At 36.2% G+C, this 26,053-nt stretch overlaps 1 protein-coding gene across 1 annotated transcript in view; it reads left to right on the top strand.

Moving 5' to 3' along the window:
- The window catches only part of CFAP47 (cilia and flagella associated protein 47), a 525,897-nt gene that overhangs the window by 179,865 nt on the left and 319,979 nt on the right, over positions 1-26,053 (top strand). The window contains exons 30-32 of the mRNA XM_027608633.2: positions 3,692-3,913; positions 18,798-18,878; positions 20,648-20,777. Coding sequence (XP_027464434.2) covers positions 3,692-3,913; positions 18,798-18,878; positions 20,648-20,777 — 433 coding nt within the window. The remainder of the gene's footprint in view (positions 1-3,691; positions 3,914-18,797; positions 18,879-20,647; positions 20,778-26,053) is intronic.

The raw sequence follows: 26,053 nt of genomic DNA, 5'->3' as shown, positions 1-26,053 counted from the left end.
TTTCCCTTCCTACTCTCGTCTCTCTCTCTTTTTTTTTTTTAACATATAATGTATTATTTGTTTCAGGGGTAGAGGTCTGTGATTCATCAGTCTTACACAATTCACAGTGCTCTCCATAGCACATACCCTCCCCAATGTCTGTCACCCAGCCACCCCATCCCTCCCACCCCCCACCACTCCAGCAACCCTCCGTTTGTTTCCTGAGATTAAGAATTCCTCATATCAGTGAGATCATATGATACATGTCTTTCTCTGATTGACTTATTTTGCTTAGCATAATACCCTCTAGTTCCATCCACGTCTTTGCAAATGGCAAGATTTCAGTTTTTTTGATGGCTGCATAATATTCCATTATTCCAGTATAGCACATCTTCTTTATTCATTCATCTGTTGATGGGCATCTTGGCTCTTTCCATAGTTTGGCTATTGTGGACACATAAAGTTCAGATTTGTGGGATATGCATACATATAGTTATTAAAGAAAAGACTGTAGTTTATACATCATAATTTGTGCTTCCAATGGGCAATCCAGTTAGTCACTAACAATGTCACCTTTTCCAATAACAGTCCTCTGAACAATAATTTTAACTAGCTAATTTCAGTCAGTCTTCAGGTACTAGAGGAACTTTGAAGACCCAAGCTGTTTCCTCATTACTTTATTTATTTATTTATAAGATTTAATTATTTTATTTGCCAGAGAGAGAGAGATATCAAGACAGCACAAGCAGGAAGGAGAGGGAGAAGCAGGCCCCCCCCGCAAAGAGGGAGCCCAATGTGGAACTCGATCTGAGGACCCTGGGATCATGACCTGAGCTGAAGGCAGACGCTTAACATACTGAGCCACCTAGGTGCCCCTCCTTTTGACTTTTTAAATCATGAAATAAAATACACATAGAGAAAGATTCACAAACCCAAGTACAACCCCTCATTTTACTCCTAGAGCAAACCCCTATGCAGGTTTCACTTTGATAGCACCCCAGAAACCTCTTATGACCCACACAACCTACCAGATCTCTATAATTGAAAGGAAATTACTAGCTTGACTTTTATGGTAATCATTTCCTACCTTTATTTTTTTAAGTTTTATTATGCAAGCACAGATCTGTAAACTCCAGAGTTTAAGGTTTCTTTAAATTTTAATCATATTTGTCACCATGTAACATATAGACAGAATTATAACTATGTGAACATGTGTGTAGCTACCACTTAGACCAAGAAATAGAGCACTGCTAACATCTCCGAATCCCTGCCCTTTCCAACTCCCTTTTTCATCTCCCAGAGAGGTCACCATTATCCTGAATTCTAACACCAAAGATTAATTTTTTTTCTGTTTTTGAACTTTATGTAGGAAGAATCATACAGTTTGCATTTTTTTGTAGCCTCTGGATTTTTTTTGCTCAATATTGTGTTCATATGATTCATTTTTGCATTTCAGAGTTGATTATTAGTAATCCTGCATACTAGGCCATTGTATGAATATTCTATTAATCATTCTGTTCATAGACATTTCACTGGCGTCTAGATTTTTCTATTATGAATAATGCTATAGGAATTTTAATATTTCTTTTGGTACATATTTCTGAAAGGCATATATGTTAAGACTAAAATTGTCAGGTCATAAGATAGAAATATGATCACCTTTAGAAGTTACTTCTAAACAATTTTCTAAGGTGGTTGTACCAATTTCCACTCCCACAGATCATAAATGAAAGTTCCAATTGCTCTGCATTCTAAGAAACAGTTAATATTGTCAGTCTTTTCAATATTAGCTCTTTCTGATGGGTTTGGTTTAAACTGACATCTTACTGCTCTTGCTATTAAGAAAATTTTTACATGTTCTTGGTCATTTGGAAATGTTATATCATAAAGAGCCTGTTCTTTGTAGTTATTCTTACTGGGATTCATAGTGATTCTTTCACCTGTGGTTTGATATTTTATTGTCAGTTTTGGAAAGTTGTCAACCAATATCCTTTCCATTATGTGACTGCCTCATTCTTTGAGGCTCCTCTCCTTTGCTCACTCTTCTGTATTTTTCCATCCTTGTGTCCCTCTCTGTTGCAGTATAGACACTTTCCTATGGCCTATATTCCATTGCATTAATTCTTCCCTTGATTTAGTCTGCTGTTAACTTCATTCATTGCTCTCTTAATTTTACTTACTGGTTTTGTTTATTTCTAAAATTTCCATTTAGTTATATACATATATTTTAAAGATTTTATTTACTGAGAGAGAGAGAGAGCAAGTGGGGGTAGGGGCAGAGGCAGAGGGAGAGAGAGAGCATCTCAAGCAGACTCCATTCTGAGTGCAGAGCCCTACGCAGGGCTCGATTTCATGACCTTGAGATCATGACCTGAGCTAAAATCAAGAATCGGATGCTTGACCGACTGAGCCACCCAGGGTCCCCTCCATTAGTTATATTTTTATATTTATAGTTCGATGACAAAATTCTCAATCTTAATCATAGTACATACAATTACTTTAAAATCTGTGTCTTAAAACTATAATATGTGGGGGCCCTGTGTGTCTGTTTATGTTATTTATTCTTTCTATTTGTATTCAACTTGTTGTTCTTTCTCCTTTTCTTTAGTTATTGTCTGGTTATATCTTAATTCTGTTTAGATCATTTATCTTTTTCATAATTTTTTATAGAAATATTTTCAGGTGTTAATTCTTTTCCATGAAATAGTTGTTTGCTTTGTTGGTACCTTCAGGATATAGTGCTCTATTATGTACATTACTAATGAGGAACTTGAGAAACAGACAAGTCAAGTAGCTTCCATAAAGTCCCACAGTAAGAGGCAGAGCCACAGTTTGAGCAGTGGTAGTCAGCCCCTTATCTAAGTTAATGTACTTTGTCCTATAATATGCAATACAGACCTACTAGCTACCAAACTGGATAACTGCCATTCAAAATGGCTCCTTGGGCACTTTTTATTTGTTAGTCTAAGTTAGTGATACATTTTGACTCTGACTGCTAGGAAACAAATAGACAATATAGTATAGTATTAGATAACTGGTAAAGTATAGACAGCAAGAATTGGTTGGATTTTTTTTTTACTCAATTTAAAAATTAGCATGCATTATAACTGAGTGTGGGAGGTATCAGAAATAGAGGTTGTACTGTCTTATTTAAAGAACAGAGAAATATATAGGAGCGATAGCTCTCTGGACTTAACTTTAAAATGTGAATCTCCACTTAGGCCAATGTGCCCTTCTAATTATTAAAATACAAAATTGAGAAAATATGTGTAAATTTGTTTTAGTCTAAACATGTGTGATGAATGTTTGACATCTATCTTCAAAACTATTATAGGCATTATTATCGCCAATTTAAATGGTATAAAATTTGAGTTTAGTGAGTTTGGGTAACTTCTCAACCAGCTAGTAGGTAATGAGCCCAGGACTTAACCCATGTACTACTATTTCTCCAAAGCACTTACATTTTCTGATCACAGTCCAATCTTCCAGACCTGACAGTTGCAACATTAGATAATGATGTGTGTTTAAAACAAGGTAGTGAAAAGCTCCAGGGTAATCAAAACATCTAATTTGTACTAACAAATGGTAGCTGAATAAGGTAAATTTTGTAATTTCTTATTTGATTTTAAATTGAACTTTATTTAGTCATTGAACATTTTTTCATAACATAACATGTTGAAATTTTTTTAATTTTAAAATTGTTTTCTCATAGGGAAGTGTTTAAAATACAATTCTACTCGTCAACCTCATCATCCAAAAAATTTTCCAGACAGAATGACTTTTCCACATATAATAAGACCATTTATGATGTGATGCTCCACTTGAGTGGAAAAATGCCACCTGGAATTAATTCAAGTCAGTCCTCACCTGAGGATTATACTGAAAGGGTGACTCAACTTCATTTTCAACATTCTTCACTCCTTGACTTTCTCAAGTAAGAGCATGGATGTGCTAATTTAAACATGTAATTATGGCTTGGATAGATATATAAGTTGATGGCTAGATAGGTAGATATATAGATTTTGAATTATTTGTCTTTTTATAATATATTTACTAAGTTTCCACTATACTTAGTAGATATAATATTCAATATAATAGAGTATATTCAATATAATAGAAAATAAGCACTTCATAGGCTATTAAATTGATAATCTAAGGCACTCATTCTCAAGCTTTATCATCTATCCAAATCATTGTGATAGCTTGTTAAACAGGTTGCTGGCCCTTACCCACAGAGTTTATGATGTTAATTTGTATTTATAAGGAGTTTCAGGTGATACTTATTTGTTCTGGTCCATGACCTCATTTTGAGATTTTTTTACCTAGACAAATATATAAATCCATAGAAGTAAAAAGGGATGAAACCAGTAAGTCTATTTCTCAGAATACTGTTAGTGTAATCTCAAGTTATACTATGAATTTTTAGTCAGCATAGTTAAGTCTTTTAATATAAAAAAAATCAGCAGGTGAAAATTTCCATAAATGGTTGACAGAAAATACAGGAAAAATACTTGTCATTATAATGTCTGTGGTTCCTCTGCAGAGATTAAATGGTGAGTGGCCAAGAAATGGAAAAGCAGTGTTTATTAAAAGTCTAAGGAGAGTATTGGTGAATTTATATTACTTATTTTACCTATATTTGCAGTATCCTTATCCACTGGAACATCTATAAGCAGTGTTACTCTTCCATTTAACCATGCTTCTATAACACTAAAATAGCATTTGTTACTTGTAATCATTTATGCAATAGGGTTCATATATTTTGAAATACATTACTATGTTTTTATATCATTGCTTCTTTCTGTATGGAATCTACTCCATAGTTGGTCAGAGATGTTCACCTACCTTAGCAGGGGTGGGGAAGAAAGGTAACAGGAGGAATCTTATAGATGGAATGCAAATGAAAAATTTGGTGTTCAAGTTTCTTTAATTTCCAGATCAGACTTTTTGAGTCCCTTGCAATACTATGGTCTTAACAATTAGACATGGTGCAGAGAAACAGAAATATGACAACAGAGTAGGAGTACCCTAAACTCACCTTGTTCCATGAACACAACCAGATAACTATCAAATCATCCTAAATAACCCAGAAATTGACCTGAAGACTGATAGAACTACACAACTAAAGGGAGAAAAGAGGTCACGTTGAAGAAGGTAGGAAGTGTGGAGAAGTGGTTTAGGGGAGAAGTAAATCCTGGGTGCTGCAGAGGGGAGGGAGCCAGGGTCATTGAGAAGGGTGAGAGAGAGAGGAGCATGCAGGGGAACACGAAAGGAGAATGTTTCCTCTTAGACATTGGCTTGCAAAACGAGAGGGGCAGAATTTTGTGAGTTCTTGAAATCAGTGGGACTTGAACCCTGGAGTTTTAAAGGTCAGTGGGCTTGCTGTGATACAGCCTGGAAAGCACTGTGCTGCTCTAGGAGAGAAGGCAGGCAAACAACCTGAGGGCATCCGGTATGGAAACACTGAGCTGAAGAAAAACTGGGGCACACATTGGGGAGATCGTTTGTTCTTAGTGTCTCACTGAGAAGCAGCATTCACAGAGACACCTCTCCAGGAACAAGGAGCTTGCTGGCGGCATTTCCTTCCCCTGCCCCTCACCATAAACACAGAGCCACCAGTGGGAAGCAGCACAGCAATGATACTGGCTGTCTAACTTGCTTATACTAAGCCTCCCTCCCTGCACTTCAGTAAGACTACCCTTCTCAGTCATACTTGCATCAGTTCCAGCCAGCAGATCCTTTCCCCAGAAGACCAGCACAAACCCCTGTCCATACCACATCTCCTGACCAGAGAATTTTGCAGGACTTCAGTTCCTGCAAGAGAGTGGAGGTGGTACCAGGTCTCATTTCACAAGCAGACCAAAGCATACATAATTAAAACTTGCCACATTCAGGCCAGGAATCAAACACTGCCCACAGCAGGCAAGGAAAGCCTCTGCAGATGACTGGCCCGCAGGATAAAGTGGCCAGGACCCAATGGCAGCACACATGCAACACATACCAGAGACACTCCCTGAAGAGCCAGGCCCTGGGCACTATATGACCTTTTCTTCATAAGGCTATTACTTTCAGGAGTAGGAGAAATAACTAGCTTTTCTAATAAAAGAAGCAGGCAAAGACTTAGACAAAATTAGAAGAGAGAGGAATTTATCCCAAATGAAAGAAAAAGATAAGGTCACAGACAGAGATCTAAGTGTAACAGGGATAAGTAACATGCCTGATGGAGAATGTAAAGCAGTGATCATAGGGATACTCACTGGATTTGAGAGAAGAATAGAGAACATCAGGGAGACCCTTACCACAGAGATAAGAGAATTTAAAAAGAATGGATCAGAGATGAGGAGTGCAATAAATGAGATTAGAAACACACTTGATGCAATGAACACCAGGCTGGAAGAAGCAGAGGAATGAAATAATGACCTGGAAGACAATGAAATGGGAAACAATGAAGTTGAACAAAAGAGAGAAGGAAAAATTATGCAAAATGAGAAACTTAGGGAACTCAGTGACTCTATCAAACATAATAGCACTTGTGTTATAGGAGTCCCAGAAGAAGAAGAGAGAAAAGGGGGCAGAAAATTTATTTGAGGAAATAATAGCTGAAAAATTCCCTAATCTGGAGAAGGAAACAGACATCCTAATCCAGGAGGCACAGAGAACTCCCAACAAAATCAACAAAAGCAGGCCAACACCAAGACATATAATTAAATTTGCTAAGTATAGTGATAAAGAAAAAATCTTACAAGCAGCAAGACAAAAGAAGTCATTAACTTACAGGAGGAAACCCATAAGGCTAGATGGAGATTCTTCAACAGAAACTTGGCAAGCCAGAAGAGAGTGGCACGATATATTCAAAGTGCTGAATGGGAAAAATCTGAAGCCAAGAATACTCTATCTAACAAGGCTACAGTTCAGAATAGGAGAGATAAGCATTTCCCCAGACAAACAAAAACTAAAGGAGTTTGTGACCACTAAACTAGCCCTGCAAGAAATATTAAAAGGGACTCTCTAAGTGGAAACAAGAGACCAGAAGTGACAGAACCAATGCAGAAAACACAAAAACAGTAAAAATGAATATTTCTGTAAAAAAATCAGTCAAGGAACTCACCAAAAAAAAGGATATAAAATATATTAACATATATCTCAAACATGGGGAAAAGAGGAGAAAAGAATGGGTTCAAACTTAAATGACCATCAACTTAATATAGACTGCTATATTCAGAAGAGGTTATATACAAACCTAATGGTAACCATATAGGACAAACCACTACTAACAATGCAAAGAATAAAGAGAAAGAAATCCAAATATATCACTAAAGAAAATAAGGAAAACATAAAAAAGAGGAAGACAAGAGGTCAGAGAAAATCTCCAGAAACAGCCACAAAAAAGTAATAAAATGGTAATATATAGTTATAAATAATTACGTTGAATGTAAATGGACTAAAGGCTCCAGTCAAAAGACATAGGGTGTCAGAATGGATGAAAAAAAAAAAAAAAACAGGACCCATCTATATGCTGCTTACAAGAGACTCATTTTAGACCTAAAGACACCTGTAGATTGAAAGTGAAGGAATGGAGAAATATTTACATGCACATGGATGTCAAAAGAAAGCCAGATTAGCAATACCTACATAGACAAACTGGACTTTAAAACAAAGACTGTAAGAAGAAACAAAGAAGCATTCTACATAATAAGAAAGGGGACAATCCAACAAGAAGATACAACAATTGCAAATATTTACGCACCCAACATGGGAGCAAACAAATTCATAAAATAGTTAATAACAAATATCAAGGAACTAATCAATAATAATACAATAATAGTCAGGGACTTTAAAACCCCACTTACATCAATGGACAGATCATCTAAACAGAAAATCAATAAGAAAACAATGGCTTTGAATGACACACTGGACCAGATGGACTTTACACATATATTCAGAACATTCTTGACATGTTCTGAAAAGAATACACATTCTTTTCAAGTGTACATGGAACATTCTCCAGAATACATCACATATTAGGCCACAAAACAAACCTCAACAAATACAATAAGATTGAAGTCATACTATACACCTTTTTTGACCACAACACTATGAAACTAGAAGGCAACCACAAGAAAAAATCTGGAAAGACAACAAATATATGGAAGTTAAATAACATGCTACTAAACAATGAATGGGTCAATGAGGAAATCAGAGAAGAGATTAAAAAATACATGGAAACATATGAAAATTGCAACACAATGGTCTAAAACCTTTGGGATGCAACAAATTGGTCCTAAGAGGGAAATATATAGCAATATAGGCCTACCTCAAGAAGCAAGAAAAATCTCAAATAAACAACCTAACTTTATACCTAAAGGAACTAGAAAATAAAACAACAAATGAAGCCTAAAGCCAGAAGAAGGAAGGAAATAATAATTAGAGCAGAAATAGATGATATAGAAACTAAAAGAACAGTAGAACACATGAATGAAACTAGGAGTTGGTTCTTTGAAAAAAATTAATAAAATTGATAAACCTGTAGCCAGACTTATTGAAAAGAAAAAGGACCAAATAAATAAAATCACAAATGAGAGAGAGGAAATAACAACCAACACCACAGCAATACAAATAATCATAAGAGAATATTATGAAAAACTATATGTCAACAAACTGCACAACCTAGAAGAGAGAGTTAAATTCCTAGAAACCTGTAAATCACAAAAACTGAATCAGGAAGAAATAGAAAATTTGAACAGACTGATAACAAGCAAAGAAATTGAATCAGTAATCAAAAACCTCCCAAAAAACGAAAGTCTAGAACCAGAGGGCTTCACAAGTGAATTCTACCAAACATTTAAAGAAGAGTTAATACCTATTCTTCACAAACTATACCAAAAAATAGAAATGGAGGAAAAAACTTCCACATTCATTCCTTGAGACCAGCGTTACCCTGATACCAAAACAAGATAAAGACACCACAAAAAAAGAGTACAGGCCAGTATCTCTGATGAACATATATGCAAAACTCCTCCATAAAATACTAGCAAACCATATTCAACAAAAATTTAAAAATCATTCACCACAGTCAGGTGGGATTTATTCCAGGGTTGCAAAGGGTGTTTCAATATTTGCTAATCAGTCAGTGTGGTACATCACAAAATAAAAGAACTATATGATCCTTTCTGTAGATGCAGAAAAAGCATTTGACAAAGTATAACATGCATTCATAATAATAAAAAAAAAACCCTCAACAAAGTAGGTTTAAAGGGAATATACCTCAACATAATAAAGACCATATATGAAAAACCCACAGCTAACATTATTCTAAATGAGGAAAAACTGAGAGCTTTTCCTCTATAATCAGGAACAAGACAGGAATGTCCACTCTCACTACTTCTATTCAACATAGTACTGGAAGTCCTAGCCACAGTAATCAGACAACAAAAATAAATAAAAAGCTTCCAAATTGGCAAGGAAGAAGTAGAACTTTCACTATTTGCAGATGACATGATGCTATATATAGAAAACCCGAAGGACTCCACCAAAAAACTGTTAGAACTGATACACAAATTGAGTAAAGTTGCAGGATACAAAATGAACATACAGAAATCTATTGCATTTCTACATACTAATAATGAAGCAGCAAAGAGAGAAATTAAGGAATCAATCCCTTTTATAATTGTACCAAAAACATAAAGCTATGTCAGAATAAACATAACCAAAGTGGTGAAAGACTTTTATTCTGAAAACTACAAAACTTTAGTAGAAGAAATTGGCGAAAACTCAAACAAATGGAAAGACATTCCATGCTCATGGATTGGAAGAAAAAAATTTGTTGAAATGTCTGTACAACTCAAAGCAATCTACACTACAATGCAATGCCTATCAAAACACCAACAGCATTTTTCACAGAACTAGAACATACAGTCCTGAAATTTGTATGGAGCCACAAAAGAACCTGAATAGCCAAAAGCAATCTTGAAAAAGAAAAGCAAAGCTGGAGGCATCACTCCTATAGACTTCAAGTTATATTACAAAGCTTTAGTTATCAACACAGTATGGTACTGGCACAGAAATAGACACATAGATCAATGGAACAGAACAGAAAACCCAGAAATAAACCCACAATTATATGGTCAATCTTTGACAAAGCAGAAAAGAATATACAATGGGATAAAGACTGTTTCTTCAACAAATGTTGTTGGGAAAACTGGACAGCAACATGTAAAAGAATGAAACTGGAAAACTTTTTTACACAAGTTAGAAAAATAAATTCAGAATGGATTAAAGACCTAAATGTGTGACCTGAAACCATAAAAATCCTAGAAGAGAACACAGGCAGTAACCTCTTTGACATCGGGTGTAGCAACTTCTTTCTATATATGTCTCCTGAGGCAAGGGAAACAAAAGCAAAAATAAAACTATTGGGACTACATCAAAATAGGAAGCCTCTGCACAGAGATGGAAACAATCAACAAGACTAAAAGACAACCTACTGCATGGTAGAAGATATTTTCAAATGGCCTATCTGATAAAGATAAGTATCCCAAATGTATAGAGAACTTACATGACTCAACACCCCAAAAATAAATAATTCATTGAAAAGATGAGCAGAAGACATTTTTCCAAAGAAGACATATAGATGGCCAATAAAGACATGGAAAGGTCTTCAAAATCACTGATCATCAGGGTAACACAAATCAAAACTACAATGAGGTATCACCTCACACCTGGCAGAATGGCTAAAATCAACAAAAGAAACAACGGGTATTGCTGAGGATGTTGAGAAAGGGGAACCCTCTTGCACTGTTGGTGGGAATGCAAACTGGTACAGCCACTGTGAAAAACACGAAGGTTCTTCAAAAAGTTAAAAATAGAACTAACTACCCTACAATTCAGCAATCGCACTACTAGGTATTTCCCCAAAGAATATAAAAATACTAATTCAGAGGGGCACATGCACCCTGATGTTCCTGATGTTTATAGCTGCATTATATGCAATAGCCAAATTATGGAAATACCCCAAGCATCCATAGATTGATGAATTGATAAATAAATGGTACACACACACACACACACAGTAATATTACTTAGCCATCAAAAGGAAATCTTGCCATTTGCAGTGACATGGTTGGAGCTAGAGAGTATAATGCTAAGTGAAATAAGTCAGAGAAAGACAAATACCATATGATTTTGCTCATATGTGGAATTTAAAAAAACAAAACAAATGAGCAAAGGGGAAAAAAAAGAGAGGCAAACCAAGAAACAGACTCTTAACTGTAGAGAACAAACTGATGGTTACCAGATTGGTTTGGTTGGGGAATGGGTTATATAGGTGATGGGGATTAAGGAGTGCACTTGCTGCAGTGAGCACCAGGTGTTGTATGGAAGTGTTGAATCACTGTCTTGTACACCTGAAACTATTATTATACTATGTTAACTATATCGAATTTAAATAATAAATAAAATTAGATATGGAACTGAACAAATTATTCTTTCTTCATTTCTTAGGCTCTACCATGTGAATGGTCAAAACTGGCTTGAGTTTCTTGTGCCTTGTAAGGGATCTAGAAGTTTCTAAGTCCCTGAAGGGGACTGAGTTAAGACTCAGGCAGCCTGTTATGGAGGTAGATTAAATGAGAGGGATTCCACTGAAGAGGCAGAAGGGTAGGAGTTGGCTGGCTTTGAAGCCAGAGTATGAATGACAAATATATGTGGACTGGGGTGTGGCTGAGTCAGTTAGGAGGGACCTCTTTGTCCTTGATCAGGTAAGAGGAAAAATGCAAGATCCTCATTTCAGGCCTCAGCAGCAATTGCCCACATGGCAACTAGATTCCAGGCAGTGATAGGGGGCATTGCCATAGAGACTGAGGATCCAGAAAAGTCATCACAAATCTGCTTGTAGAGGTACAAGAGTTCCTCTCACCTACTTCATGTAAGCTTAAATGTAGGGTTGACCCATGTTCTGAGAGGCCTTACACAATTTGGAGATCCCTCCTTTATAAAATAATATCAAATTGAAAATACAAACTTTAGAAACATGTCTTTAGAAGAGACTCATGAAAGTGACGAAATCTCAAGTTGAAGCTTTATTTACTACACAATAAATCTGCCTCTTCCCAGATGCCATCGTGCGGGGCTATGGGGAGGTCTGAAATTTTGATTGCTTTTCCCAAAAAACGGAATTACTGTAAGGAGGCTGTTGAAGTTAGAGGACTCTAAAATATGTGAATATTTAAGTCTATGTTTCCTCCCTATTCCTTTGTACCCAATCTGGTTGAGAGAATGAGAAAGATTATATCAGTTAAGGAAAACAGCACAGCTATGTATAACTTTGTAAATTATTTTTCAATACTACTGACTTATTCGTGAGTTATACCCCCCTGATTTATGTGCATGTTGAGGGTAGGAAGCACATCTCACTCACCTGGCGTCTCTAACACCCAGGATCCTTGATAACACAGAATGGGGCCAATGTTCATGGAATATTTATTTATTAACATTGGTTTTCACAGCTTGTGTGGTGAAAGGAATAAAACTTTGCAATTGGGTCAGAGGATAGTCATATAGGAATGGAGAAAATGTGAAATATGAAAAATTAGGGATCAGAGAAGGAAAGGTGTAAAGCATTTGCTTTCCAGGAGAGAAGGTGTAACCAGTGAGAAAGGATCAAGCTGGAAAAAGTTGGAATATGTAGTATGAAAGTTATACATTCAACTTTGTTGATAATTTTAAATTATAAATTCTTAAAAATAGCTAATTATTTTACTTTTTTTTTACAAGAGACTAATTTTTAAAAATTTTTTATTTTATTTATTTATTTTTTTATTATGTTCAGTTAGGCACTGTATAGCTAACTGAGCTAGTTTTTGATGTAGTGTTCAATAATTCATTAGTTATATATTACACCCAGTGCTCATCACAACATGTGCCCTCCTTAATACCCATCACCCTGTTACCCCCTCCCCCTAGCGCCCTCCCCCAAATTATTAAGGCATTTATTCCCTCATAGCCATATTAATTTGCTCTGGCTACCATAACAGACTGGAAGGCTTAAACAACAGAAATTTATTTATTATTTATTTTCTTACAGTTCTGGGGGATGGCAGTGCAAGATCAAGGTGTTGGCAGATTGGGTCTCTTCTGAGGCCTCTCTGCTTGGCTTGCAGACAGCCATCTTCTCTCTGTGTCCTCACATGGTCTTTCCTCTGCACACACCCCTGGTGTCTGTGTGTCCAAATTTCATCTTCATGTAAGGACACCAGTTAGTTTGGATTAGGGCCCATCTTAATGGCCTTATTTTATCTTAATTTCCTCTTTGAAGGCCTTAACTCCAAATATAGTCACATTCTGAAGTACCAAGTGTTAGGGTTTCAACATGTGACTTTTGGGGGGACACAATTCAGCCCATAACAATGCCAAATATGTTGTAAAAACTATTTTGAAAAAAGGCATTATATTTTGTAATAAATTTCTTATTCGTGTATGTGAAATAATATCCTTAATGTTTCTTGTCATTTGTGCCTGTTATGGAATGAATTGGGTCTCCCTCCAGGTCACATGTTGAAGCCCTAACCTCCAATGCAATTGTTTGGAGACAAGACCTTTAAGAATGTAATTATGGTTAATGATATCATAAAGATGGGACCCCTAAGCTGTTTGCAAGCCAGGAAGAGACGGTTCACAAGCAACCAAATTTTCCACCATCTTGTTCTTGGGCTTCTTGTCTCCACAACTGTGAGAAAATAAATTTCTATTGTATACCCAGACTGTGGTATTCTGTTATGACAGACCAAGCAGATTAACACAGTGCCTAATATCCATCGATATAATTTCATTTATTTATAAACAATAATCATTTTTATGATATAATTAACTTTCACTGAAAAAATAAACTTTTTTGGTTGATAATATCCATAATATAAAACTAAAACAACAGCAGAATAAAAATACTATGTATGCTGCTTTGAAATTGTAATGTAGGATAGCACATAATATAAAACTATTATAACTCTTACTTTCTAATATCACTGATTTTTTTTTAAAGATTGTATTTATTTATTTGAGAGAAAGAAAGCATGAGTGGGGGGAGGGGCAGAGGGAGAGGAAGAAGTAGACTCCCCACTGAGCAGGGAGCCCGATGCAGAGGTTGATCCCAGGACCCTGTGATCATGACCTGAGTCGAAGGCAGACACTTAACCAACTGAGCCACCCAGGCACCCCAATACCATTGATTTTTAAATAAATTTTTCATTCACAAAAATAAATACACTTAGGAAACCAACTCACTTCCCTTTATAATTAAACTTAATTCCATTTGTGACTTCATTTCTTTTATCTTTGAAAACTTTATACCCTTCTTATGCATGACCATTATGGTATCTTATTTAAGGGAATTGCATCTAAGAATGAAAATATTTTAAAGCAGCAGTCTGAGAGTGATTCTGGAAGAATTTATTTTGGTAAAAGCATGGCTTTTGAATTAAGTAGATGCAGGCTTAAATTCTAGCTCTTCTGTACTTCTGTGACTTTGCACAAGTTAATCTGTTTAAGCTTCAATTTCAATATCCGTAAAGTTGAATATGTTAATTCCCAAACTTGGTTGATAATAGAATTAGAAATAATAAAGTATGTATTACATGACACACAGTAGATGATGATGATGATGCTGCTGAATTTAAATGCAATAAACTATGATCTATGGCTTTCATATGCTAAAATGTTTCCTGTAGTTTCTTCAATATGGTAGCCATTAGTGACATACTGAAAGCTGATTGTTGTGATATCATTATCACTGAAATAGAATATTTTAAAAGTCTGTTGCTATATTAGAAAGAAAAGTTTTATTGACATAAAATGATCAGAAAACCAATATTTATCAAGTGTGTCTTTATTACATAAAATAGGAACTTTTAAAATGTTTTTATAATTTTAAAATAGAAAGCATATGACTTTTGTTTTAATTTTACCATGTCCTACTCTTGATCCTTGATGATTGATTTATTAAAATAAATGCTTTAATTCAGTAAGGCAAACATTCTAATGCCATTTTTATTTTAGAAAGTTGTATTTATATCTTTTCTTTTAGAAGACTTTAATTATAATTATTATTTACCTAAAGAAAGTAGTGTTTTAATATCTAATGAAATATTAACTGTGAACCAAAGAAAAGGGTTCTGACACTTAAATAAATCTTTGTTGTTTGTGCATTATAGAAATGAAACAGTTTTCTGATAGCATCATTAAATTCCATGGTACTTGGAATTGTCATGTTATTCTTGCAACACTTTTGTTGGTATAGGTCCCAGTAGTGTTGACATTAACATGGGTGGTTTCTGTTTTGACATTTGATGGTGTGAGGATGCAAGTATGGAAGAATGATTTTGGAATTAATGCCAAGCCACTCAAATTTATTGTTCTTTTATCAGGAAATACATGCCTATCAGGATATGCTGGCTATGATAAAATTCCTCAACATTTGAATGTAGCAATGTGGTTATTAAATTTGGGTCATTAATCTAAGATACATGCATATATTTCATCATGGAAATAAATGTACTAAATTCAAAGTAATCATAATTGTTATTAGCTTTTACATTGGAATTCAATGACAGTGGATAAGGACTTTTATACAAGTGAAGTTATATTGATTTTGTGCAACAAATGAGAAATTCAGAAATCTTTGGAGATCAAATTGAGGATTTAATAACTCATTACATCTGATTTATTTTGTTCTACTTAGTGTAAACCTGGCAGAAATACGCAAATGGAAAACCTAGCATGTAAAAGTGTAATTAAATCAATTAGGAAACTCAACTCTGTAAAACTACTGAGCAGATATAAAATATATTGACAAAGGAGAATCATAGATACTGTCTTAGGCACTGATGAAGTTAGGTCTTGAGATAAATTCAAAATGAAAAGAAGAAAACAAGTCTCATGTAGGAGAGGAAAAATAATTTCCCCTCTACCCTTCTAGATTCTTAGCTGATACCTAACCACCCTTCTACCCTCCCCTAAAGGGTCCCCTAAGGGGGCCCCTTTTCTAATGTAAATTTCCTTTGTAAATGTATGTTTTCCTTACGAAAGGGTGACTTCTACTCTGTTTTTAGAGCTCCTGTTCTGCAGTTTCTCAAAATAATTGGTGTGCCAAAGAGGTATATTTTGGAGTGGAATATTCTGCTACCCTTCACTTGATAACAGTGTCTGTAAAATGCTGTGAAAGAACAAAATTCACCTTAGTCAATTTTAAATCTCTTATCAGTTTTATTCAGCAATTCATGAATTGGGCAGCATCCAGTCTAGCAGATAGAAAGAGGCTCGGAAGAGCTGTACAAGGCAAGAGATTTTATAGGCAGAAAGAAGCAAGAACAAGGAAGTTGTACTTAGGCAATAGGGGGAGCAGAATATGCTATCCCAAAATGTGCCACTTTGGCATGGGGATTGTTTTGAACTGAAGGCAACTGAGACCCAGCAGACTCTGGAAAACTTTTTTATATCTCCCTTAACTGCCTACAAGAATTTACACAGGGGCCTGCACCAGGAAGAGAGCTATTACCAGAGATAACTTTTAATATCAATAAGACTTAACTACCTGGCTTGGCAAATGATTGTTTACCAAACATTTGCTCTTCTCATATTCCTGTGAATTGTCTTCCTCCCCTTTGAGGATCTAGACCCCTACCCCCTTCTCTTTAGCCTCAACTGCCTGACTGCCTCTCAGTCTTCATGTCTTTGTGAGGCTCCCATAGGTATATAATTAAATCTGAGTTTTTTTCCCCCCTCTTAATCTGTCTTATGTCAATTTGATTATTGGACAAGCAAAAAACCTAGAAGGTAAGGAGGGAAAAGTTTTCTGCTCCTACAGCACAAAAGCAGATTGGTTATTGCAGTTACTTTCTCTAGGAGGGATGGTAGGGTTCTGTCAGGCAGGTTACCTAAACTAATGCTGTTCAAGCAATTCCTGATTAACTGGTCTAAGAGTCCATTTCTGAGAGAGCCAAAATCATAATGAAGTTAAATCTCACTTTGGTGACATGGAGTTTAGCATAAGTGACTCCATTTGGGGCCTGTTGTCTTTAATAACGCAAAATAATTCATTCTTCATCCTCAACATTTTACTGAGGGCCTTTTCTCTGCTGGGCACTATGGCATACTCAAATGAATACCATGTGGTCTCCTTCTTCAGGAAGCTTTCAGTTTAATGCTTCCCTGATAATTTTTCTTAGGCTTTCAGTAACATTTAATAGAAGTGATTATTTCCCTCTGAAATCCCATATTTGCTTTGGATGCAAGGAAGTATTCCAGTTTCTATATATGTCTCTGAGCTATCTTTGTTTTACCTCTAGGATTTCAACTTAATGGACCATCATCTCATTTGAGTTCTTATGTATGCTTTAGGTCAGCTACTCCTTTAAGGGAGTAGTGTTCCATTAAAATTAGATATTATTTAAATCTGTAATAATTACAGTCTAGTGAAGTTTCATAGGAGTAATGTAGATGCAGTTGGGAAATGCATGAAAATCAAAGAGAAGGGATAATGTTTGACTAAAATGAAAGAGCTTTATGTATGCAGCATGATTTCTTCCACCAGCTTCCACTGGCCCATGGCCAAGTCAAACTTAACAATTCTAGAACTCTGCTCTCTGCTTCTACCCCTGCAAGGGTTCTCTTCCTCACTTCTTTTTTCTCGTTCATTATGCTACCTTCAAGGTTTGAGCTTTCAGAATTATCTTGAGACTCCTTTCTGCCTTTTCTTTTTCTCACTTTTTCAGTAGTAATAGGACTGCAAATTGTCTACAAAGTAGAGTCCTAGATATGATATTCTCTGATAAATGCTTATGGTGGGTGGCATTCTATGCTTGCTAAATGAGTTTGACCTAAATGTTTAAATCTCCGCTAGGAAACAGTCCTGCAGAAACTTGTGTTAAACTGTGTGAAAGTAGTTCTGGTGGTGATAAACGTACATATGAAGACTTTGAATAAAAATATGTCAAGGGGTGCCTGGGTGGCTCAGTCAGTTGAGTAACTGATTCTTGATTTTGACTCAGGTCATGATCTCAGGGTTGTGAGATTGAGTCCTGCATCAGGTTCTGCACTCAGCATGGAGCCTGCTTAAGACTCTCTCTCTCCCTCTTCCTCTCTTTCCTCTCACCCTCCACTCGCTCTCACTCTCTCTCAAATAAATAAATCTTTAATAAACATTTCAAGAAATATGACAACAAAGAATATAATCTTGAATGTGATAAATCATATACATATGAATATATATGTTTTTAAATGTATAAAATAACATAAATACATATGTGCTGCATCAGATATACTACTATAAGTTTATATAATCACAGAGGCCAGAATTTTTGGATATTCTCTGGAAAAATAGGTGATGGATTATGTTATATTGGGGGTTTTCTTTATTCAGGTATGTGTTGTGATAGGCATTCACTGAGCATTGGGTAACTAATGATCTGTTTGGTGCTTTATTGTATTCAAAGTTTTTCCAGATATTTTTCAATTTTATGTTATACAACAATAAAATTGTTAGCCAAGTCATATAACTCTCTATATTCCGTTATCATATAAGGATAGATGTGGCTGATTGTAGGCACTTAGTAAGTTCTTTCTCATTATTAATTCTCTAAAGGAAACATCATATGCACATTTCATTGTTAAGGGAAATGTTAAAGCTAATTATATAAATTTTAAATTTAAAAATTAAAATTCAATACACATATAAACTATGATATTGAAATAATTTAATTGAAGTTCAAAGGCAGGTGATATACAAACTGTATTATACTATAATCTGGATTTTTCTTTTTTGATTTTAGCGCTCAAGGAGCATGTATTTCTCATGTGCTGCCAGAATTTCTGCTTGAACCAGAAGATTATAAAAAGTGGATTGAAATTACAGTAAGGGAATATAATTTCTAGGGAACAATCTGCTTAGTTATTGAGTTGACTGATCTTTGGTCATTGTTAGAAGATTTCATTATAAAATCTTGTTATTTTTATTTATGAAATGTCCTATGGATTATGCCTCTCTGGACAGCTTATTTATATGTGTGTGTATAAATATTTAAATGTATATATATACATATATGTAGATATTTATGTATATACACACACATTTTTATATCTGTCTAAAAATCTTTGTGGAGTTCCTATTGTTGGGGAGCAAGAATATCCTGTCCCTTTCAAGGTTCTTCTAGCTAGACTAAGAATCCAATTGACATGAGACAGATTAACAGGAGAAAATCAAATTTAATAGCATATGTAAGGGGAATCCACACAGACCTGGAAATTCCAAAGACAGTCAGGTGAAATGAGGTATTTATGTCATTCTGAAGTAAGGAGAAGGGGTGGGAGCCTGGGACTTCAAAGGGAAAGAGTACACCTCACAGTGTACTAAGAACAGATGTTTTGTAATTAGATGTTTGCCCTGCTATACAGATGGGTCACTCAGATAAAATTTATCTCTCCTAATAAAGCTTATTCTGGGAAAGACCACCCCCCACCTCCAATTTAGATTCTTCTGTGAGTTAAGGGAGGGGCAAAAGTTTCTCTTTTGCCCAGCAGATCTCAGTCACCTTCAGCTGAAAATAGTCCACATGCCAAAGTGGCATATTTTGGGGGGACCTGTCCCAAACCCCTTCAAACTCATTCTTTGTGCCAAAGTGACCCATCTTGGGGCAGCCTGCCCTTGGCTTCTATGCTATGTAGAAATTATTACATGGTTTTCATAAATATATAAGTAATTGCTTCTTTTAGGGGATCTAGAAATGAAGAATTCTGTGTGCTTATGTAAATGTTTTCTTAAAGTAAATTTTTAGAATATGTATCTTCCAAGGAAAATATTGGTTTAATTTTCCCACCACTTGCCACTTCCCTTCTTTAGTTAACGGGGAGAATAGGCAGAAATTAAGCAAGATATGTCTAGTTTTTTTCAAAGTCTACAGTTCATTTTATGGAAACCCTTTGAGAAGGAGAATTGCTTGGAGAAGGCTTCAGGCTTTGAGGCAACTCTACTATAGTCATGGCTCTGTTACTATGCTCACCACATGATGTGAACAGAACCAGGGGCTTATCCTTTTTTTTTCTTTTAAGATTTATTTATTTGTGTGAGAGAGAGAGAGGGAACACGCGTGGGCAAGAATGGGGAGAGGGGCAGAGGGAGAGGGAGAGAGAGAATCTCAAGCAGACTCCCCACCGAGTGTGGAGCCTGACATGGGCCTCGACCCCATAACTGCAAGATCATGACCTGAGCCAAAATCAAGAGTCAGACCCTCAACCAACTGAGCCACCTAGGTGCCCCCCAGGGGCCTGTCCTTTGATACTCTGCTGAGTTCCTGTGGCTTATCCAAAGGATGTGTTTCTTTTTGGGACTCAGAGTTCCGAATAACTTTGCATCTCATTCTGCCACTTCTGCCACATAAGCTAGTAGGTACCTTGAATGAATAAATCTGTGACCTCAGTAAGGGGCTATGTGTTCCAGAAAGTTACCTCTGTTGATAGTTTCTATTACTGGCACATGGGGAATTAGTGATCTTGATGAACGTATAGATAGGGCATGCAAAAGTTTGTAAAAAGAAAAAAACCTTATATGCTAAGTAGTAAGTAAAACTTTGAACTTATATTTGCCTTGCATTTTAATTAATGTTGTGATATTTTATTTCTTAAATTCTTTCACTAATACCTTGCCTGCATGTTCCTGTATACCTAAGGAAAAGCACTCTATTGTTATAGATATGACTCAGTTTGAAGCCTGGAGTAAACGGGCATGGACGGATGTATTCCTTCAGATATACAAGGTAACATTTCCACCCTTGTTCACTGCTGTTTGTTTTGGTTTCTTTACCTGAATAGTGTATAAGTTAAGGTATAGGTGATGCTGCTGATTAAAGAATTAAAAAATACAGTGGCTCAAATAAGATAAAGGTTTTTTTTTTTCTTTCTCAGGGAACTGTTGAGAAATAAGTGGTTTAGAGACAGTGGGGTGTGTCTTCCACCCTCAGTCCTGGGCTTTCATCTCTGGGACGGTTTCTCAGAACAAGGAAGAACACATCAGGGACTAGTGGAGGCAAAGTAAAAACTGTTTAAGGATGTCACCTAAAAAATGCATCATTTCCTTTGGGCAGAGTTTAGTCATATGATTGTACCTCACTGCAGGGAATATTGAGAAATGTAGTCCCTAAAATAGGTACCTACAGTCGTATTCTGGTACTAAAAGGAAGGATTAAAGAATGGATGACAGTGGAAATTATGCTTTCTACCTGAACTACATACTACACTCTTGCTATAAATGGTATTCTGGAGAGATATTCACTAGGAATCATATACTGGCAGGCGAGACCAAGTTTTGATGAAACTCTCCAGTTTATTCCATGCCAAATTGCATGTGTAGGTAGATTAACACAGCATAAATTATGCCTTCACATCCTGCCCCTTCATTGCATAAAAAAGTGCTGGTTTCAGTCCTGAGACTTATTCCCTAGGGTTCCAAATGTGGCCCTACAGATCTTCCCCATTAAGACCTGTGGAGGCTTTTGCTCTGTTTTCACAGGTTGAAAGCACAGGTAGGGTGAGCTGTGGGACAAGAGAGTGAAAATGAGGGAGAAGTTAAAGAAAAGTAGCAATTAATCACTGAAAGGAAAGGACAAAATTAGTAACTAAACAGTCTGTAGTTTATGTCAGACTCTTCACCACGAGAGGCTTTTTAAATGTGAGCTTGTTTAATCTTCACAAGCAGTAATCTCCTGTTTAGACATGAGGAAATAAAGGTCCACAGGCGTGCATTGTGTCTCCCCAGATCATCTGATTTTAGCCATATAAAACCATCTGATGTAGATAAAGCTTATCTCTTCCTTGTTCTCTGCTGGGGCCCAGAAGCCCAAGGCCCCCTTGCTGCTCTATGGTAGCCTAAAGCCTCCACTGCAGCCAGCTTCCAATCCTACCCTCTAGAGAGTTCTTTCTACTGCATGATTCCTACTTACTCCTTCTTTCCTCTTCTTCCATCAGCCTGCCCTGCCTTTTTTTTGCCAGATGTCAAGGGGGAGAAATCCTGTTTTTTCTTGAGTAATTCCCTGAAGAATATATGAGCGTATTCGTGACTCTCAGCCAAACTTGGATTTGGGAAAAGACATTTTCTTCTTTGCTTTCTTAACTCCAGGCTGTATCATCTATAATTTTGCCCACTGATAGGGAGGAGCAACTCTAAAACAGAAGGGCAGCAAATGCCCTACTTAATGGACAAACTGACCTAATTTTGGTTTGTGGGCTTTAGTCACTCATTCATTTATTCATTCATGCATGCATTGATGAATATGTTTACATCATCTAATGTCTCTTTCCCAACTTATAAGTCTATGAATTTAAAAACCAAGTATTACTTGTAAACTCAGAATTTGACAGTGTGTCAGCTACATAGTATATGCTCAACAAATACATGTTGAATACATTTACTTAACAACTATTTTGGTGTAGGCACTGTCCTAGGCTCTGGGGGTTTAAGAGTTAACTTGATAGAGTCTTTCTTTTCCAGGATTTTGTGTCTTGAAGTATGTAAGTAACTACTCATATATAATTACAAGGAACTATGACAAATGCTATGTTAAGGTAAGCCCAAAGAACTAAGGGTGAGTGCACATAGAGAGGATCCTACCTTACCTGTGCATTGGGGAAGGTTTCCAGGAAGAAAATGAATTTAACCTGACCTGAGAAATAACTAGGAATTTTCCAGGCAAGGTGAAGCAGTCAGTGGAACATACGCTAGAGAGAGAGAGAGAGAGAGAGAGAGAGAGAGGGAGGGAGAGTACAGTTTGTGAGAAGGAGGTGGTAGATTAGTTTTATTGGGGAGCAAGACAATAACATTTGTCAAGACAAAGGGGATTCAGTGTGGAAATGCCTGAGGTTAGAAACAACATGTTATGTTCCGAGGAAGAAGCACACTATGGCTGGGGGTAGGAGGGGTGGACTGTGATCCCAGTCACAAATTAGAGCATGGTTTACTTCATAAGCCATACCAGGGAATCTGGACTTTATGGACTTTAGCCCAGGGTCAGTACAGAGTTCCTGAAGGATTTTTTTTTCCCAAAAATCCCTTTATCCTAAAAGGATTCATTGTTTTGTTCTTTTTTTTTAATTTTTTTACTGTTATGTTAATCACCACACATTACATCATTAGTTTTGGGAGTTCCTGAAGGATTTTAAACATGAAGCTGACATAATTAGCTTTGCATCCTAGAGAAATCACTCTGGTACCATGTGGAAACTGTTTGGAGAGGTATTTAAATGCCTGGTGCCGGGAATACTGGTGGTAGTGGGAAAGATTAGAAAGGGGCAGCTTTCCTAAATGTTAGGAATAGAACTCAGAAGGACTTGGTTTATGACTAGATCTCAGTGGGTGAAGGAGACAAAGAGCTAAAAGATGACATTGGGTCTTGCTGGGATGACTGAATGGAATTTGATCCCAGTCACTGAAATAACAAGACAAGGGATGGTAATAAGATTTTGTTGGGGGTGGAGGATGAGATAGGGTAAGAAGGCATAATAAATTAATTTTGGTTATGCTGTATAATGGTGCCCTGTGTCACTACCAGGTGGGTATATCCCTCAGTCAGGAAAGAGATCTGGGTGGCAGCACATGTTTGTGATTCTTCACTGATTCCATGTAAGTCATAGGAATAGGTAAGATTGCCCCAGTAGGTCATCTGCAGAGCTGTGTTTCTCCGTGTATTGTGTCTAAAGCATGGGTAGCTCCAGGAGTTCTATTAAATCAGAAGCGGATTGGCAATTTCTCTTGTGAAAGCAAGCAATGTTGAGATGAGTTTCACACGTTGGAAATAGAAGATGGTGATTTTCACACACATCCCTTTAGGTTTTCATTTTCTTTTTCCTAGAGGTCATGCGTGCACTCCAGGACCACCTTTGTCAGTTCTTCTTGGCTAATAGTTTGGATAAAGGATATAGTTTGTCTTGCCCAATTTGATTTTGTGTCATTTGGTTATTTTTGTTTGTTAAATTTTCATGTTTAATTGTTACTATTTCCTTGCATTATGTTCCCAATTCACAAAAATGTATTGATGGCTAAAAATGGGTCATTGAAGCACAAGAGAGATGAAAAACAATAACAGAAACACTCAAATTCAGAGTGCTGTTTTAAATGTAAATATAAATAGGGCTTTCCTGTGGATATAAAGGATGAGTCTGTATGTGCCGAAAGAGGTGAATGTGATATTTTTACTGAAGAATCTAGGCAAGAAAAAGGTGATCATTAATAAATATCTGAATAATAAGTTCAGGTAAACTGTTTATTCATTAGTTCTCAGTGTACTGTCTGTCATAAGTTTTTTTTTTAATAGTGGCGCAATTGTGTCAAATATTTTGATATTTTTAAACGAAGAGCAGTGATCTTTCTGGTTAATTAAACACATTTTCCCCAAACCAATTCAAAATCTCTTTGTTATGAAATTGGAATATTTGCTGCTGAAGGTAGGCAATACACCAATTCTACTGAGGCATTATTTAGAATTTCCTGCCTCTGTAGAAGATGAGCAAAGATAGGACAGAGGATCATATTTGTGAGGAATATTTACTTATTTTTATTTATTTTGAAAGATAGATTCATTCATTCATTCATTCATTTATTTTAGGGAGAGAGAGAGAGAGAGCGGGTGGGGGGGGTAGGGGAAGAGGGAGAGGAAGAAACTCAAGCAGACTCCACGATGAGTGTGGAGCCTGAAGTGGGGCTCGATCTCACGACCCTGAGATCACAACCTGAGCCAAAACCAAGAGTTGGATGCTTAACTGACTGAGCCACCAAAGTGCCCTGGTGAGGAATATTTAAAGTGAGCTTCAATAAAACATGATTGGAAAGAAAGTAAAATTCATGGAATTCTTTTATTACATGGCTTTGCAGGATGTCCCATTATGTCAGTGGCATGCAACTTGGAAACAGTTATTCTCAACATGTGATAGCAAGTATTGCATGCTTTGGTTGGATATAAGGGAATGTATGAACACATTTGCATGTGTGTGATAAATATATGTGAAAGAAAGAAAGAAATGATGATGTTTTATTCTCTTTATCAGTGAAAGCCCATGCTCTTGGAGGAATGATTCTTTGTCATTAATTTAAGATTAATTTGTAATGTAACCTGGAGAAAATCAGTTGGTGGTAGATATTGATAGACAATTAGCCATTGGTCACAAGAAGGGGTGTTGCAAATGAACCTTTATTCATGGAGAAATGTAGGTGATTAAAAATATGCTTCTGTTGTGAATTCATTGTTAAATAGAAAAAATTGTAAATACTATCAAAGTAAGGCTACTGAGTTACCTCATTGCATTGTGATCTCTATAAATTCAAGACCTTTATTTCCAGTTTTGAGATGTGCTGGTTATGAAGAGAAGGTCACTCTCACATGCATTTTTCCAACAGGAGTGAGATTAAAAATAGTATAGTCCTAGCACTGATGTTTTTCTGTATTTATCATTCTCATCTTTTTAAGTGGCTAGCTCAAATGATCCATCAGGTAATGCTTTCCATGTCTTGGACGTATACCTATAGAATTTGAATATCATGATTTTCAATGTGGTACAAAACACTGAAGCATCAAAAATTTGGCTTTTTCCCAAGATTGGTTGAAAAAAGAGTATATTGACGATGAGTGCTGTGAATTGTGTAAGACTGATGGATCACAGACCTGTACCCCTGAAACAAATAATACATTATATGTTAATAAAAAATAATAAAAAAAGAAAAAATAATAAAATATATTGAATTATTGAATGGACAGATCAAGTGAATATGGTAATGTAGTTTCTGCATAGCTGAGTTGATGATTGGGAGCTGAAATGCAGCCTGCATGCCGCTCCCTAAGACTATGGACACTATTGGAAGCTGTGTCTCAACAAATTAAAGGGGGGGGGCTTTTACTTTAAATAAGGGTACAATCAGGATAACAGTTTCTCAGAGAGTGTGCCACTTTCTAATTGCTCCTGGCAATGGAAGCCAAATAAACTTTTCTGAAAGACGAATGCCACTGAAGAGTAGAGTACTATTATCTTTAATGCTATTCCCCGAGTT

Source organism: Zalophus californianus, chromosome X (genome assembly GCF_009762305.2).
Source record: "Zalophus californianus isolate mZalCal1 chromosome X, mZalCal1.pri.v2, whole genome shotgun sequence".
NCBI classification, from domain to species: Eukaryota; Metazoa; Chordata; class Mammalia; order Carnivora; family Otariidae; genus Zalophus; species Zalophus californianus.
Note: the sequence above shows the minus strand (reverse complement) of the source record. Positions and strands in the feature narration are given on the sequence as shown.